Source organism: Pristiophorus japonicus, chromosome 4, assembly GCF_044704955.1.
Source record: "Pristiophorus japonicus isolate sPriJap1 chromosome 4, sPriJap1.hap1, whole genome shotgun sequence".
NCBI classification, from domain to species: domain Eukaryota; kingdom Metazoa; phylum Chordata; class Chondrichthyes; family Pristiophoridae; genus Pristiophorus; species Pristiophorus japonicus.
The window spans coordinates 66,654,280-66,673,406 of record NC_091980.1 but is presented as its reverse complement, the minus strand read 5'-3'; the positions used below and the strand labels follow the sequence as shown (position 1 = coordinate 66,673,406).

Genomic DNA, 19,127 nt, shown 5'->3' with positions numbered 1-19,127 from the left:
TGGGACTTTGTCACAGGAAGGGAGAGAAAATATAAGGATTATGTTGGCCCATGATCCACTTAAGAATTTGCTAGTTCAGCTGCGAAGCAGCAGTGATAGATATCAAGGCCCTGTATTGTGTTTTGTTTCAGATTTTCTTCTGTCCTAAAGGCACTGACTCATACAGTGATATTGTTCCACAAGCACTACTGACAACCTCCTGTACCTTGCTCAAGTGGCTATTCTTCCCTGTGTCAGCCCAGATGGCGAGTGTGGACAGGCTGTTCAGCAGTGGGAAACATCACATCTGTGCCTGATCATGTGCTGACTTGACGTCCGCATACAGATAACTTCCACCAGGGGGTCACTCGAAGATGGTCAAAAGTTAGATGATTCCCCTCCCGACTCTCACTCAATTGTGAGATCCAGTTGTGAAATCCCTGCCATCTTCACAGCTGAGATCGATTACTTTAGAATTGACCAGGAGTGGAACTAAAGCTTTTCTGATTGAATGGTTCAGTACTATACCATTTGGTATCTTTGATCAATCAGGGAAGCACCTTCTGACGGAACAAAAATCATCTGAAGGTTTTATAAACATAGTCAGGGCTGCTTCTTGAACTTTTTGTTTTCCCTCTATCTTTCTCTTTTTCACTGTCTCACCCTGGATCATATATCTGTGTCTCATTTAAAAAGGGCGAATCGGAGTCTCTTTCCAATGATATAATTGGTCCATGGAAATCGTATGACGCTGGGAACAAGGGACACTTTGGTTTTCATTTTTCGTAATGACAACTGCTCTTGTGTCTCATCTCTTCCCATACTTGCTCTTATTTCAACCTCACTGGACTGCAGCCACACATTTCCACCCCTCAGGAGCATGAGGCCACCAATCTCACTCCTCCTGCTCTCGCTTACCTCTTGTGTGATGTGAATTGCAAAGGGGTGGGACTCAAAGCATCTTTGATCTCAGCTCTGATTCCAAGTGCTTGCCTATAAAGTTCCTAGGAGCCACCCCCAGGAGCCCCCTTCTCCTCCTCCTCCTCTCCCTGGTCAGGTAGACTAGCCTCTCGTGCTCTGGCTATGTTCCTGACCCAATGGGCTGCTCAGAGGGCTCCAGCTGCATCACTTGGAGCAGGGATGTGATGGTCACAGGGAGTTAAGTGAGAGCTGAGCAGGTTCAACATTGCTGAGCAACAGCATGGGAGGTTTGACAATTTATATATAATTACTTGTGTATTCAAATTCAGTGGTGAAAAATGATATTTGTCAAAATAAGCAGATTCAGTACAATCTGTTTCCTTTGGTTAGATCTTTGCCACTGTTCTAATTACTGCATGATTGCTTAAAAATTTGCATGCAGCACCAATACTCACATGAAGTGGCACTCAACTGAAATGGGTCTGAAACGGAATATAATCTAGGCTGACATTCCAGTACAATGCTGAGGAAGTGCTGCACTGTCAGAGGTGCTGTCTTTTTCTTGGACTCTGACAAAAGATCATTGACCCTGAAGCGTTAACCCTACCTCCCTCTCTCCACAGATGCAGCCTGACCTGCTGAAAATTTCCAGCATTTTCTGTTTTTATTTCTGAAATGTCATATATCGGAATTGCTTTATTATTGTACATACTAACTAACAAAAAGATGGTCAGGAACAGATTGCTGGTCCACTTGAGTCTGTCCCAAACAGTCATGACACAACTTAAGCATCATGATCCCTAGTGTTCCCTCTCACCAGTTGTCATTCAAACTCCTGGGAAAAGCAATATACCTTGGAAAAATCTTGGAAATTCCTCTGACCCCCTAAGGCGATCAAACCGAGTTCAGGAGATCACCGTGACCATGAGGTACATACCCAACCTCCCATCTACCTTTTGTACGTTGTTAGCCATAGCAAGGACCTCATCCGGCTCCTTTTTGAATTGTTGCAGTGAATCAGCAATTGCCATAGGAGCCTGTAACTTATCCCAAGTGTCGATAGCCCTCTGTGTAAACCACCTGACATCTAACCTGGCTCTCTGCTTGGGTAGCTTATATGCAGAACTCCATTTTCCCCTAACCTATCTAGTTCAAATCTGTCCACACCTACACAGTCTATTCCTTTCATAATTTTAAATACTTCAGTTAAATTACCCAACGCCTTCGCTTTTCTTGTATTAAAAGATCCCGCTCTCCATCTATTGTGAAACTAAGGGCCTTTAAAGTAGGGACCATTCTAGTGGCCCTGCTTTGAAACTTTTCCACTGATGGACTCTTGGCAGAAGTCCTAGATTGACCATGAAAAATGTGCATCCAATTTGGAGACTGCACAGGGTGCAAGATTATACTCTAGTTGGCAGGGCAGGTTTGCCAACTACTTCCCATCTAGCTGAGTTCCAGTATGTCAATAGCTTTTTGTTTACTCCAATGAATCAAACTACTTTCACTTCACTGTCATTAGATCGAATTCTGATCCAACAGAAGATGGTTTTTCCCTTGAATGTTTTAAAATGCAAATATATCAAATGTACTAAATCCACTGCTAACTTTCACCTAGAGTCAGCAGTAAATTCAGAAATCTTGCAGATGTTCCTGTGTGTCATGTTGATGAATGAATGAATTAATTAATAATTAAATGGTTGTGGTTACAGCAGAAAATTGGCCATTTTCTTTGCAGTTTCTAGAAATCTTGACCCTAGAATTCCATTTCTTGCTGAACCTGTTCTGTGTTTATCAAAATTGAGCTGCATTCTGCTATTGAAAATAAACTGGAGCAATGATATGTGGTGGGTGATAATTGAATAAAAGTAAATGTGAAAATTGATAGACAGCAAATATTTTTCCTCATTTAACTGAAAACAATTTCAGATTTCAATAATAGCATAGATGCAGAAGCCTGTTTGCATCCTGTGATTAAAATCTAGATGTTGATAGAAATAGATAGTGCAAAGAAAACTAATCATCATGGACTTGTGTGCAAGATGCATGTTTTTTTTCTCCTTGTTATCCTTTCAGGTCTCTCTTGTCCACCTGACACCAACATAGGCTGCCTTTGTCCTTGGACTTGCTGCAGTGTGAGGAAACAACCTGGCTCCTTCACTGCCAACTAGAGTACAATTTTGCTTCCTGTGTATTCTCTAAATTGGATGCACATTTATTGTGGTCTGATTAGGACTTCTGCCAAGAACCCATCAGTGGTGCCCAGCAGTGCTGTCAGTAGATTGTTGGGTCATTGTTAATGCCAGTACTGATGCTCACAGTATCAGAGCTCATAGTATGAATAGATGCTGGAGTTACAAGGTGACTGAGTCTCGCAACTATTTGTAAGAATTTATTGCTGCTTATCTAACCGTTCACAAAAAAATGTGCATATATATGGTATTTTATACAACACAGTCCTTTGTTCTTTTGTGTTTTACCTTGATGATTGGTGCGGTAATTAGTTAATGCAATTTTATTAGTAATACACCACAAATATTTACAGTACAGATTGAAAATTTAAACAATTTTGGGTCTGGAATGTAATAAGCGATCGATTAGCTGCCTGAATTTTTAAAATGTTCAGTTAAGTCCCTGCAGTGCTACAACATGTTAGTGTGCTGACGAGCTGTATAATGCCAGAGTTTAGGATACAGCTCTTCCCCTGTAATATCCCCACCCAAGAGTCCTCAATCTCAACCGGGTCAAGTTCACCTGTGCCGCACTTGTGATTGGTTCAGTGTAATATTGATTTAAGGCCTTTGACTGACTGGGTTCCCTGTTCCTTTCCCTTTCTACTACTAAACCATATACTGTAGACTGGAATATTTTGAGGTTTGTGGTGCTGTGCTGAGTTGATCTTAGTCTAGAGTGGCAGTGAGGTACTATTGATTGTGTATCTTTGGGCTCAAAGAGTTTAAAAGCATCCAGGGTTCCCAATGCTGCCTGGTAATTCCATGGCTCCTGCTGAAAAATGGGTCGATGGGTGAGGATATAATCAGGCTTGGTTGTAATGCCCACATGATTGACTAGCCCGCTGACATTTGTTGTCCAGGCTTACACATGAATTGGAGATTTGGGAGAAGTACAAGACAATGGCAAGTATGAGTGAGTGTCTTCAGGACAAGAGGGATCAAAATATTTCAAGACATTATTAATGTGGATTATTTTACACATTAAAGCAATTGCAATTTCTGACTTGAGGATATTCTAACTGGATAGCAACAGATTAATTTGTAAGTGGTGAACAGAAGGTTGTGACAGATTGAATGTGTACCTGTGGTGTATCCTCATGCTGCTTGAAATTGAGCTTTCTTTTTCTGCCTGGCTGACAGCACAGATTCAAAGACCACCGCTTGGTCAGCAGCTTCCCCTACCACTTCTCCCATCTATACCTGAAACACCATGTCTCTTTCGCCTGTTATTTCACTGGACTCTTGTAACTCTACTGCACCTGACTTTCTTCTATACCAGGAAATGGGCAATGCAGGTTAATAAGGCCATAAAAAAGCAAACCAAGTACTCGGGTTAATTTTTAGAGGGATAGAATTGAAAAGTAGAGAAGTTATGTTAAACTTGTATAGAACCTTGGTTAGACCACACTTGGATTACTGTGTACAGTTCTGATCGCCATATTATAAAAAGGATATAGAGGCACTGGAGGGGGTGCACATAAGATTTACAAGGATGATAACAGAAATGTGAGGTTATACCTATCAGGAAAGGATGAACAGACTGTGTCTGTTTTATCATGATAAGAGAAGGCTGAGAGGTGACCTAATATAGACCTTTAAAATTATGAAAGGTTTTGATAGAGTAAACACAAAGAGTGTTTCCACTTGTGAGGAAGAGCAAAACTAGAGGCCATCAATATAAGACATTCACCAAGAAATCAAATAGGGAATTCAGAAGAAACTTCTTGACGCAGAGAGTGGTGAGAATGCAGAACTTGTTACCACAGGAAGTGGTTGAGGGGAATAGTATAGATTCATTTAAGGGGCGGCTAGATAAGCCTGAGGGAATGAGAGTAGAGGATTATGCTGATAGAGCTAGATAAAGAAGAATGTGAGGAGGCTTGAGTGGCGCATAAACGTCAACATAGACTGGTTGGGCCGAACGGCCTGTTTCTGTGCTGTATATTCTATGTAATTCTATGTAAAATGAAAGATACAGTTGACCTGAAGATGAACTTATTTATGTATCTGTGCAAGATTGTTTGAATTAGTTGCCTTGCTCTCAGTTCTGCACAAATTTCACTCTAATCATTTGAGCTTTTGAGCATGACTTGTTTCAAATGTGTTATTTGTGACCAATAGTATTGCCTCTGCAATTAATATAATTTTGTTTTTTTGTTTTGTAGGAGACATGACTGAAAGTAAAGCAAAGAAAGTTGAGATAAAAGACATAGATGGACATACACTAAGTAAACTAATAGATTATATATACACTGCTGAAGTAGAGGTCACCGAAGAGAATGTGCAGGTAAAGCTTACCTCTGTTACCAGGAAATAGTTTAAAGCAGTCATTAAACTCAAATGTTGATCTTTAAAATATTGTATTGAGCACTGAACTAAATTGGAGTCCAGTAGAACATATGGCTGCCAGATAGATGTATTTTGGAACCACTGTCTCTACTAATCTTGTAGAAATCCTGATTTGTAGTCCTTTTTCTCTCTTATTTTACATAATCCCCATTGTGTCAGAGATAATGGATGAAAACTGAGTTTGAAAATCTGTTTAATGCATTGTGTGAGTAACTGCTGAGGTGCAAATCACATGCACTGCCTGCCGAGCAAAAGAGTTTGAGGCCAAAACTTTTCAGTCCTTCCAACATATTCCTGCAGCAACTCCAGTGGGAGTGCACCAAATTAGGCTGAGATTGCCTTGCGTTGGGGAAAGGGTGAAGCCTCCACTCATTCTTTACAATACTAGTGGCCTCTGAAATGACGAGGCCAGAGACAGGCAGTCCCAATGTCGGAGTTCCCTTGACCCCAGCCTTTCAGTTGGTGGGGACTGGTAATCCTGTTGAGAAAAGGCGTATCTGCCTGCCAAAGAATACTTGTGAGCCTCACATAGAGGGTGCAGTTAAGGTTGCCAACCCTTCAGGATTTTCCTGGAGCAATGTCCCCCTAATTCTTTTTGGGTGCACGGCCCCTTTAACGGGCTGGGCGACCCATTCAAAGTTTCACGCATACGTGAAATTTCACATTTAAAAAGTCGATCCGGGGCTGTGCGGGACTGCAGATGCACAGCTTAGAGGGAACGTTGTCTTGGAGTCTCCAGGAATTAAAGATTAATCTCTGGACACTTCTGCAAGCAAACCCCAGAGAAAAATCATTGGTGTACTTTTAAAAAAAAAAAGAATTGTATGATTTAAGAAAAAATGTTTCCCCCATTTTCTTTGAACACTTTTGTTTATTATATTGGAGATGGGTAGGAAGACAGTCAAGAATCACCCAATCGGATAATGAAGAGCCTGTTTGCTGTCCTGGAGTGGGGATGGGGTGCTTTGCGAGGATGGATATGTTGGGGACCAATGGTGGGGGTGGGGTAGTTGGAGGTAGGAGGTCATGTGATAAAACCTCCAGGACTACGTCCAATAGAGTTGCCAGTCCTAGGTGCAGGCTATTATCCCGACATGGACCTCTTAAACGGGAAGATATATTTGTTTTGTTTAAATATGTCTGTTTTACAAAAAGACCGCTGGAGGCACAACTATATTCTTTCCAGGAGGGAGGAGGTCAATGCCCTCCCCAAGCAACAGTAGCAGTTGCTGGATTTTTGGCTTATTAGGGCAGGTGGGCACCCAAAATGTGCCCCACTTGTTGTGATCATCCGTCATCAGCATGTGAAAGATGGAACCTCTCCCTGAGCACGGAATGGCAGCTGAGGTCAGTGGCGGATGTTCCTGTTAGTCATGATTTTGGCATAATTACCAGTGTCGCAGGCTTGCAGCTTTTCAGGGCTTACATTATTGTACAGTGCACTGATATGGGCTAAAACAGATGCGGTATTTCCTTCAAACGTGAATTTGGAATGTATCGTTGGAACAAATGGGCACAATTCTGGAAAATAATCGAGCTTGAGGCATTGGAATTCTGAAAAAAATGAATCAACTGTAGTTGAATTATGGTTTAGATCTGAACATTTCACCCTCTAAATCCCTTGAAGACTATCTAACAAAACTCTCACTAGTTTCAAAAAGTTACATTTGTTTATTTTGTAATTTTATATCCCCAATAGTATAGTGGCGTTAGTTCTGACAAGTCATACGGGAGTATACAGACTGTTTGGGACCCTTAGTGTTGTCTGTGTATAACAACAACAACTTGCATTTATATACATTATCGTAGTATTACGTCCCAAGGCACTTCACTGGAAGATTAGCAGACAAAATTTGACCGAGTCTCTGAGATATTGTGATCAGGTGAGGTAGGTGTTAAGGAGCGTCTTAAAGAAAGTACAGAGGAGGAGAGGTTTAGGGAGGGAACTCCAGAGCTAGGGGCCTAGGCAGCTGAAGGCACAGGTGGGTATCGATGGAATTCGGGGATGCACAGGTGGCCAGAATTGGAGGAACACTGAGATCACCAAGGGTTGTAGGGCTGGAGGAGGTTGCAGAAAGGAGGGGGGACGAGGCCATAGAGGGATTTGATCACTAGAATGAGAATTTTAAATTCAATGTAGGTTAGCTGGCACAGGGGTGATGGTGAACGAGACTTGGTGCAAGTTAGGATACGGGCAACATAATTTTTGAATGAGCTGAAATTTATGGAGGGTGGAAGATGGGAGGCCAGCCAGGAAAGCATTAGAATAAATAATTCTGGAGGTAACAAAGGCATGGATGAGGGTTTAGCAGCACTTTTGTTTCATGTTTACTTATTGCAATGGGGAGAGTGGAGGACTCAAAAAATTGCTGGTCACGGGAGTGTGGGAAGGGAGGACCTTGAGACAATCACTATCACTAGGGGGGTAGTGCTGGACAGGCTAATGGGACTCAAGGTAGACAAGTCCCCTGGTCCTGATGAAATGCATCCCAGGGTATTAAAAGAGATGGCGGAAGTTATAGCAGATGCATTCGTTATAATCTACCAAAATTCTCTGGACTCTGGCAAGGTACCAGCGGATTGGAAAGCAGCTAATGTAACGCCTCTGTTTAAAAAAGGGGGCAGACAAAAGGCAGGTAACTATTGGCCGGTTAGTTTAACATTTGTAGTGGGGAAAATGCTTGAAGCTATCATTAAGGAGGAAATAGCGAAACATCTAGATCGGAATAGTGCAATCAAGCAGACGCAACATGGATTCATGAAGGGGAAATCATGTTTAACTAATTTACTGGAATTCTTTGAGGATATAACGAGCATGGTGGATATAGGTGTACTGATGGGTGTGGTGTATTTAGATTTCCAAAAGACATTCAATAAGGTGCCACACAAAAGGTTACTGCAGAAGATAAAGTTGCACGGAGTCAGAGGAAATGTAGTAGCATGGATCGAGAATTGGCTGGCTAACAGAAAGCAGAGAGTCGGGATAAATGGGTCCTTTTCGGGTTGGAAATCGGTGGTTAGTGGTGTGCCACAGGGATCATTGCTGGGACCACAACTGTTTACAATATACATAGATGACCTGGAAGAGGGGACAGAGTGTAGTGTCACAAAATTTGCAGATGACACAAAGATTAGTGGGAAAGCGGGTTGTGTAGAGGACACAGAGAGGCTGCAAAGAGACTTAGGTAGGTGAAGCGAATGGGCTAAGGTTTGGCAGATGGAATACAATGTCGGAAAATGTGAGGTCATCCACCTTGGGGAAAAAAAAACAGTAAAAGGGAATATTATTTGAATGGGGAGAAATTACAACATGCTGCGGTGCAGAGGGACCTGGGGGGTCCTTGTGCATGAATCCCAAAAAGTTAGTTTGCAGGTGCAGCAGGTAATCAGGAAGGCGAATGGAATGTTGGCCTTCATTGCGAGAGGGTTGGAGTACAAATGCAGGGAGGTCCTGCTGCAACTGTACAGGGTATTGGTGAGGCCGCACCTGGAGTACTGCGTGCAGTTTTGGTCACCTTACTTAAGGAAGGATATACTAGCTTTGGAGGGGGTACAGAGACGATTCACTAGGCTGATTCTGGAGATGAGGCGGTTACCTTATGATGATGGATTGAGTAGACTGGGTCTTTACTCGTTGGAGTTCAGAAGGATGAGGGATGATCTTATAGAAACATTTAAAATAATGAAAGGGATAGACAAGATAGAGGCAGAGAGGTTGTTTCCACTGGTCGGGGAGACTCGAACTAGGGCACAGCCTCAAAATACGCGGGAGCCAATTTAAAACCGAGTTGAGAAGGAATTTCTTCTCCCAGAGGGTTGTGAATCTGTGGGATTCACTGCCCAAGGAAGCAGTTGAGGCTAGCTCATTGAATGTATTCAAATCACAGATAGATAGATTTTTAACCAATAAGGGAATTAAGGGTTACGGGGAGCGGGCGGGTAAGTGGAGCTGAGTCCACGGCCAGATCAGTCATGATCTTTTTGAATGGCGGAGCAGGCTCGAGGGGCTAGATGGCCTGCTTCTGTTCCTAATTCTTATGTTTATGTTCAACGGGCTGAAAATCAATGTTGTTTCATCAGTTTTTTGGACATAACATAAAGTAAACGGGGAATTACTTTTCGGTCGTGACCTCCACGCATGATCTACCCCAGATTTGTGATTGCTGCCAATTTGGAAGCAGGAGACTTTTAGCTCTAGGGTGCCCGCCTGTAACTGGCATTCGGCACCTTGCATATGCGACTCTGGTGAAAATCCCCTGTGTTTATTGGCTGTAGGGGTCAAATGTGAAATAAGCTTGAGCAATCTTGATCCAGTAGCTGTTGAGCATAGGAACACAGCTCAAAGTAGAAAAAAATAACATACCAGTCCAGGGGGGGAGTTCCTCAGAGTTTGGGTCTGAGCACATTGTTGGTGCGTTTATCGGTGCTATATTTGACTCGGGAGTTCTTAATGGTGATACTGAATGCCTGGATGGGAATGTTCAAATAGTACCAACGTCCTCACCTTGAATGGAAAATTCATAAACTAAAATGTAATTTTGAAATATACTATTGTGCTGATCACTGACTGTAGTCTATGATGACATTCCTTTTGCAGGTAATCCGTTATACTGGGCACTTTTAGTTGGTGTTGAGTGAGTTCATGTGGGCTCCAGTGCATGAACAGCCGCAGTGAAAAGATTGTGTTTATGTATTGCATTTTATTTCCCTATCATTCAGGAAACGACGTTGCGCCAGATAACTGTTCATTTTTAAAAGTTCAGCAGTAAACCATTGAGTAACAGATGTTGAAATTGGACAGATGCCTGCTGCAGATTATGGGTCACACAGAGTAGCAACATCAGCTGCAGACTGCCACCGTCTGACATTTCAATAAATCTGGGATTGTATTGGGACCACTATCCTACAATTTTGTGGAGGTAGTACTGCATCACCACACGCAAAATTATCCAACACTGATATATTAAGAAGAATTTCATGCCAGAATTTTAGCATGAACTGCAGCGTGTGAAAATTAAAAAAATATAAGTGTGGTATGAAATCTCCAACTTGTTTTGATAAATTAGCAAACTTACCTGATTTAAAAACTGTGCCCTTACATTGAACTGATTTACTTAATGTTGAACTTGTATTCAATTTACAAATACTCTTAAGATCATCAGCATTAGACTGAATTTTGCTAGAGCAACCAAAGTGCATTTTTCAAATAATGGTTTGCGCTGGTCCCAAGTCTGGTGGGATTTGTAGTTTACAATGGCGAAACCTTTTTGAAATAATCTCCAATTCTTTACTTCAATCTAGTTCTTATAGTGTGGAAGACTTTGCTTGAGACTACATTCCTGGCTCAGTGGTAGCGCACTCATTTCTGAGTCAGAGGTCATGGGTTCAAGCTCCACCCCAGGCACTTGAGCACATAATCTCGGCTGACACTTCAATGCCAGTACTGAGGGAGTGCTGCACTGTCAGAATTGCCGTCTTTCAAATGAGATGTTTAACTGAGGCCTCATCTGCCCTCTCGGATGGGCGTAAAAGATCCTATGACACTTTTTGAAGAGATGCAGTGGGGTTCTCTTGGTGTCCTGACCAATATTTATCCACCGAAACAGATAATTTGGTCATTGTGTTAGTGATGTGTGCACATTGTTATGTTTTCCCACATTAAAACAGTGACCACATTTAAAAAAAAATACTTCATTGGCTGCAAAGTGGTTTGGAGCAACTTGATTTGTTGAAAGGCACTATATAAAAACATGTTCTTTTATTTTAGTTGGACTACTTGATGTCACATGATCTGATTCAGCTAATCAGATTTGAATTGTGATTCTGAGACTCTCGGGTATGCTGTTGCTGAATATTTCTATCCACTTTAGTTAAAGAAGCAGTCAAATGCTCTGTTTACGCCTGAGCCATCTTTCTGTATAGAGTTACTGTCCTACTTAGTTGAGAAACTGCTCCAGAATTCTTGTATGGTGATCAGGAAGTAAATATATATTTTTCTGTTTATTTAAAAGAAAGTAAAATAAGTTTAAAGCAATTTCTTACAGAATGATATAAAGAAATGAATTGTAAAGGTTATTATCTGGAAAAAAGATGCCTGCGCTTTACAGAAGTTATAAATTCATCTTTTCTTGTCTCTTGATCCATTGAATTCATTGGTGTATGAGCAAATTGATGTGGAACATCTCAAAGACACTGCTTTATAGATAGGTGTGCAGATTGTTACTGTAGATTTGAAGAATGAGTAGTATCCATATATAAGCTGGTATTTCACTGATAGCATCATGTGTTGAGCTAGCCAAAACAGTTATTCCCAGCAGTAATTGTACAGTATAGCCGTACCATGGTGCTGACATTTTTGTCAGTACAAATTGAAGACCGAGCAAACGAGTCTTTCTGACTGTTTTGTTGACAAAGAAAAAATCCTGTGATGCACCAGGTTTAAAAAAAATATTTGGAGTTACTACAATAAAATGACTTCCTGAACTATCTTGTTATCAAAGTAACTACAAATTAATCAATTCTCGACTCGAGGCGTTGCGCATTCATTGCACATTGGAGACTACTGTACTCAGTGAAGTAGAAAGAATCCTTGCTTACTATACTCATCAGTTTAAAGATAGTGATTCTGTCCTGATCTTTCTGTGGAAGCCAACAGCCTGAAAAATTATTATATTCTTGTGAAATGGAAATAAATGTGGTTTTGTCCATTCACTGCTGTACAATAGATTAAGTAAAGGGAATCCTTTATGAACAAAAGTAAAAGGATGAGATACTCAAACAGGTATTGTTGCTGAATGTACGACATTTTTTGTAGATGATTTGGATGAATTAACTTGGTAGCAACTGCTTATGAAATCTATTTCTTGGTCCACTGGTACACATTTTCACTAAATTGTGCTGTATAGGGTTTTGTGGAAAATATGTGTGGATTAATTTAATGTTTTACAACTGTATATGAAATTGAGAAGATGAACTGGTGATTTAAAGTAGCTTCACTGTCTTAGAAAACTACTGAACCCAGAAATTCCAGGAGCCGCATACCGCCGTTGGATGTGCAGTGGAGTCATACATCTGAATACCCGACTGCTCTAGTCCTTTATAATGTCCCAAATCCAGTTGTGGGTTCTTTAGAATTACAGGGGTAGTTTCCTGCAGTACTGGATTGCCTAACCTTTGGGAATGTTGGGGTTTTGCAGGGGAACTGTGACACTACTTTGGGGGAGGGATTGGCCTTTCTGACCAAAGTTTCAACAGCAGTTAACTTGTTGACTACTCCTTTAGTTGTTGTGCCTGTGATGGGTTGTCAGTAGGATACGGTGTTGTAGGGCCCAGTTATGGCACTTGTAAGGCAAGCATGTCTCGTCCGTGTAGGCATACATATCACTGGCTATACACTGGATGGAACTAGTAAGATTTTCAAGTGAGTTCGACATCCCCACTAGTCCTGTCTCTAATTATGACATTACGATGGAAAAGGTACAGATGGAAGAAGTGCTTGACTTCCCATTGGAATTTCTTAAATTATTCAGGATGGGGTGGCAACCATCTGAAAACTGGTTCTGCCCGAAATTCCTCCCACTGCCCAGACTACACATGATTCCATGCCTAAAATGGGCCAGGATTTCTGGGCTATGGTGTTTTTGTCACAGACTTTGTTATTTGATTTGTGCTGAAATATTCTACTGTCACTTGCACGTGACATAGTCACATTGAAAATGATGTGACCTTTGTCCCTTTTCTCTGTAGCATAATCCCCCTTTAATCAGAATTCCTAATGTGCTGAGAATTTTTACTTTGCCAAAACAATTATTGTTTACGCAAATATATTTGCTGTCAAAAGCAGCAAATTAAATTTCCTGCTAAGTTACAGTGCAGGAAGTGAGCAAACTTGACTGTCACTCATTTTATAGCCAATGTAAGTGACAAGTGCAAGGGTAAATATTGACTGGTCTGGGATTTACTCATACTCCACACACCGCAGAAACTGTAGGAGCCTGAAAGTGTGATTCAGAGTGCCAGGTTGTGAACAAATCCCGAGTTTGTTTTTCCCCGTACAGCTGGACTGTCAGGCAGGGCACTTCCTCTAATCCCCTTGAAGGAAATGAGCAGTTTGCTAGGGGATATCCTGTGCTACCGTGGTTAATATGAAATTAATCTCAACTCCCAGGAATGGCTTCATTTATATAGTTCAAACTCATGTTAAGATTTTACGCGCTCTCTTTCATCAATGTTGTTTCCCAGGAATGACTAGTGTCCTCCATGTCCTTGTTAAAAGCATCTGTTAGAAGAATTAATGATTGCACTGCCATTTATTGTGAATTAATTATAACAGCATGATTTTTCTTACAGGGATGGTTAATTTGGGGGGAAAGAATAGAATTGGAAAAAGAGTTAAACTAGTTTCCCTGATCGTGCAGTGAGTTCATCCAGTGTGTCTCTAAACCAAACAGACCTGAAAGGTCTTTGAGTGAGTCTGTCAAATTTAACCAGAGAGGCCACACTATTGGGGCAGGGCAGAGAGAGCTTTGCTCCTCATGTATCCATGCTAATACCTGGCTGAGATTGTTTGATGCTGACACTGGGTGCCTGAAACACAATGTATTCCATTAACTGAAAAAGAATCAAGACACAATTTTTCAGGTAAATGTTCCAGGACTGTCTAAAGCTCCTTATGGAACACTAAATAAAAAATAAAACATTCTGTGGTTTTCCCAGTGATGGCTGTTTTAGTTGCCACATCTCTTCACAAAATAAAATAACAGATTCAGCCATTCATAATGAGAATTCATCTAGGAACCAATAGTGTAATCCTTAGTATCTGTCATGCTGATGTGCATTGGATGCAGACTACCCGTATTACTGGGTAATGGGCCCAAAAATTATTGTACATAGCTAGGGATGATGCTTTGGGGAAGCATCTGTGGTGTTGAGGGCTGCCAAGTGGTGCTCTAGGCTCATTAAGGCCTCAAAAAAAAATGTTATGAGGTCCTTGCCTCATAACATGGTCTCAGTAACTGAATAGCCCTGCTGGAGCCCAGCATCCGATTGGTTGATTATTCAGTCATCTGATTCCTTAAAGGGGACTCTGCTCTGGAGTTTATCAAGTAGTCAACCCAGTGATTTCATTGTTCACATCGTGATTTCCTTGGGTTTCACGCTTTCTTAAAGTGGTATCCCATCTGTCAGCTGAGAGTGAAATCCACAGGAATTGTAATAGGTTCTACTTAGGCAGAGCTCAATGTGCATCCTGGAGGATAACCCTGATTTTGTGCTACTTCTGGAGGAGGGAGGGGTAGATCCGAGGAGGCATGCAGTACAGGCCTGACTCTGTATTTAAATGATTGTAACCTAATGCACCTTAAGCAACCTTACCCTTCATAGGATCATTGCAATGGGACAGATGCAGGAGAATGAGAACCTGCATCAACCAGCAGCAGGAAAGGATTATAGCCATCAGCCACATTATCTGAGTTTGTGAACATGCAGCATGCAGGCAGATTTTGTTGGTTTGTGATTAATTCTTGTTCCTTGGCACTTTTCATCCATCATAGGACAGCTGCATTGACATGACAATAGTACAGAGCACAGTGCTAAAATGTAGACATGCTTTCTTTGTGTAGGTGAACTACAGTGCATGCATTCTCCTTCTGATGGAAAATCTGAGCACACTTACCACGGTAATCTTTCAGATTAGCAAATTTCTTCCACATCTGGGTGAGACAGCATTCACATTTTCTGCTAATTCTATGCCTGTTGCTTTTGTGCTATTCTCTTCCACAACAAAAAGGACCTTCCTTATCTCCAGTTCCTCCTGCAGGAGGACCGCTAAAGTTAAAACTGGAAGGATACCATTTGTCAACCTGATCTTTCTCCAGCCAATTATACCCCTTAGAAACATTAAACTTGAACAGAACCACGAGCCCTGTAAGAGCCGCTGGCACCAGGTAACACTTCCATTTGCATAATGCTGCTATACAAAGCAATAGAGCCGACCTTGCACTATAATGGAAGGTTAGGTAATAGTGCTACAAGAGCATGCAAGATTGAAGAGAAGCCCACCTGCTGCCACAGTACTGGGACCACCATAATGTGCCTGGAAGAGCTGTGCTGAACAATTGTATGGGTGCTGGAATGACTCATTTGTTCAACAAACTAGCCATGAAGGATTTTTGTCCAGGGTTAGGGTTAGAAATTACTCGCTGGACTGTTAGCTGGGTGCTTTATTTTCACAGAGGTAGTATTTATGTAAGTGATGTAGGCTTTTTTTAAAAAAAAGAGGGTTTTCAGAAAACTTTCACTGCAGTACAGTGGCTACTAGATTGTTGTAATCTCATAAGAACATAAGCAATAGGAGCAGGATTAGGCCATATGGCCCCTCGAGCCTGCTCCGCCATTTAATAGGATCCTGGCTGATCTGATCATGGACTCGGGTCCACTTCCCTGCCCGGTCCCCATAACCCCTTATTCCTTTATCGGTTAAGAAACAGTCTATCTCGGTCTTAAATTTATTCAATAACACAGCTTCCACAGCTCTCTGAGGTAGCGAATTCCACAGATTTACAACTCTCTGAGAGAAGAAATTCCTCCTCATCTCAGTTTTAAATGGGTGGCCCCTTATTCTAAGATTATGTCCCCTAGTTCTAGTCTCCCCTATCAGTGGAAACATCCTCTGTCAAGCCCCCTCATAATCTTATATGTTTCGATAAGATCACCTCTCATTCTTCTGAATTCCAATGAGTAGAGACCCAACCTACTCAACCTTTCCTCATAAGCCAACTCCCTCGTCTCCGGAATCAACCCAGTGAACCTTCTCTGAACTGCCTCCAAAGCAAGTATATCCTTTCTTAAATATGGAAACCAAAACTATGCAGTATTCCAGGTCTGGCCTCACCACTACCCTGTATAACTGTAGCAAGACTTCCCTGCTTTTATATTCCATCCCCTTTGCAATAAAGGCCAAGATTTCATTGGCCTTCCTGATCACTTGCTGTACCTGCATACTAACCTTTTGGTGTTTCATGCACCAGGACCCCTAGGTCCTGCTGTACTGCAGCACTTTGCAATTTTTCTCCATTTAAATAATAACTTGCTCTTGGACTTTTTTTCTGCCAAAGTGCATAACCTCACACTTTCCAACATTTATACTCCATCTGCCAAATTTTTGCCTACTCACTTAGACTGTCTATGTCCTTTTGTAGGTTTTTTGTGTCCTCACATTGCTTTTTCTCCCATCTTTGTATTGTCAGCAAACGTAGCTACGTTACACTCGGTCCCTTCATCCAAGTCGTTAATATAGATTGTAAATAGTTGGGGTCCCAGCACTGATCCCTGCGTCACCCCACTAGTTACTGATTGCCAACCTGAGAATGAACCATTTATCCCAACTCTCTGTTTTCTGTTAGTTAGTCAATCCTCTATCCATGCTAATACATTACCCCCAACTCCGTGAACTTTTATCTAGTGCAGTAACCTTTTATGTGGCACCTCATCAAATGCCTTCTGGAAGTCCAAATACACCACATCCACTGGTTCCCCTTTATCCACCCTGTTCGTTACATCCTCAAAGAACTCCAGCAAATTTGTCAAACATGACTTCCCCTTCATAAATCCATGCTGACTCTGCCTGACTGAATTATGCTTTTCCAAATGTCCTGTAACTGCTGCTTTAGTAATGGACTCCAACATTTTCCCAACCATAGATGTTCATTCATGTTATCAATTAATTGTCAATCTCGAACATCTTCACTTGTACCATGCTGCCTATCCCGAAGGCCACCATTGCACCTGCCACCTTCAAAATGTTTTATAATGCACAGATGCACCCAAACTGTTTTGATTCTGTATGCATGTGGAAAGTAAAGGTTTTTCATAGTGTTGAGTGGCATATATTACAGTTGAGACCTTTGTTGTGCCTCTCTGAATTGTGGGTGATTGTGATTCTTAGACTAAATAACCACTCATCCAGTTTATGAGATGGAACAATCTGTCCATTCAGTCCTGAAGCAGATGCATTCCTGTGGGCTAGAAAGTTTACTAAAACTTTAGTTCTTTTAATGACTGAAGTTGCTGATGATGTCCATTTTATATAGCAATGCTTTTCTGTTCTAATACAGTTTTGCATAAGGGGAGCAATTCCAGCTTGAGGGCAGATATTTTCTTTGATGCTAAATGTTCCCTGCGTCATTAATTGGGCTCATTCTAGATATTTCTTCTCATGGTCACCACAAAAGTCTGCTTCCAGGGAAAAGCTGTTGCCCACCTATACAAGGGTCAAGGATGTCTCGGAGCGGGTGCAGGACATTCTAAAAAGGGAGGGAGATCAGCCAGTTGTCGTGGTGCACATTGGTACCAACGACATAGGTAAAAAAAGGGATGAGGTCCTACGAAATGAATTTAAGGAGCTAGGAGCTAAATTAAAAAGTAGGACCTCAAAAGTAGTAATCTCGGGATTGCTACCAGTGCCACGTGATAGTCAGAGTAGGACTCGCAGGATAGCGCAGATGAATACGTGGCTTGAGCAGTGGTGCAGCAGGGAGGGATTCAAATTCCTGGGGCATTGGGACCGGTTCTGGGGGAGGTGGGACCAGTACAAACCGGACGGTCTGCACCTGGGCAGGACCGGAACCAATGTCCAAGGGGGAGTGTTTGCTAGTGCTGTTGGGGAGGATTTAAACTAATAGGGCAGGGGGACAGAGGGAAACAAAAAGGAGGCAAAAGCAAAAGACAGAAAGGAGATGAGGAAAAGTGGAGGGCAGAGAAACCCAAGGCAAAGAACAAAAAGGGGCACTGTACAGCAAAATTCTAAAAGGACAAAGGGTGTTAAAAAAAACAAGCCTGAAGGCTTTGTGTCTTAATGCAAGGAGTATCCGCAATAAGGTGGATGAATTAACTGTGCAAATAGATGTTAACAAATATGATGTGATTGGGATTACGGAGACATGGCTCCAGGATGATCAGGACTGGGAACTCAACATCCAGGGGTATTCAACATTCAGGAAAGATAGAATAAAAGGAAAAGGAGGTGGGGTAGCATTGCTGGTTAAGGAGGAAATTAAGGCAATAGTTCAGAAGGACATTAGCTTGGATGATGTGGAATCGATATGGGTAGAGCTGCAGAATACCAAAGGGCAAGAAGCGTTAGTGGGAGTTGTGTACAGACCTCCAAACAGTAGTAGTGATGTTGGGGAGGGCATCAAACATGAAATTAGGGGTGCGTGCAATAAAGGTGCAGCAGTTATAATGGGTGACTTTAATATGCACATCGATTCAGTTAACCAAACTGGAAGCAATACGGTGGAGGAGGATTTCCTGGAGTGCATAAGGGATGGTTTTTTAGACCAATATGTCGAGGAACCAACTAGGGGGGAGGCCATCTTAGACTGGGTGTTGTGTAATGAGAGAGGATTAATTAGCAATCTCGTTGTGCGAGGCCCCGTAGGGGAAGAGTGACCATAATATGGTGGAATTCTGCATTAGGATGGAGAATGAAACAGTTAATTCAGAGACCATGGTCCAGAACTTAAAGAAGGGTAACTTTGAAGGTATGAGGCGTGAATTGGCTAGGATAGATTGGCGAATGATACTGAAGGGGTTGACTGTGGATGGGCAATGGCAGACATTTAGAGACCGCATGGATGAACTACA

The 19,127-nt window shown here is 41.8% G+C and overlaps 1 protein-coding gene across 5 annotated transcripts in view; it reads left to right on the top strand.

Moving 5' to 3' along the window:
- LOC139262934 (kelch-like protein 3) overlaps positions 1–19,127 on the top strand; it is a 164,235-nt gene that overhangs the window by 34,749 nt on the left and 110,359 nt on the right. For all 5 annotated transcript variants that reach the window (XM_070878256.1, XM_070878253.1, XM_070878257.1 and 2 more), the window contains exon 4: positions 5,300–5,421. In XM_070878256.1, the coding sequence (XP_070734357.1) occupies positions 5,300–5,421 (122 nt within the window). The remainder of the gene's footprint in view (positions 1–5,299; positions 5,422–19,127) is intronic.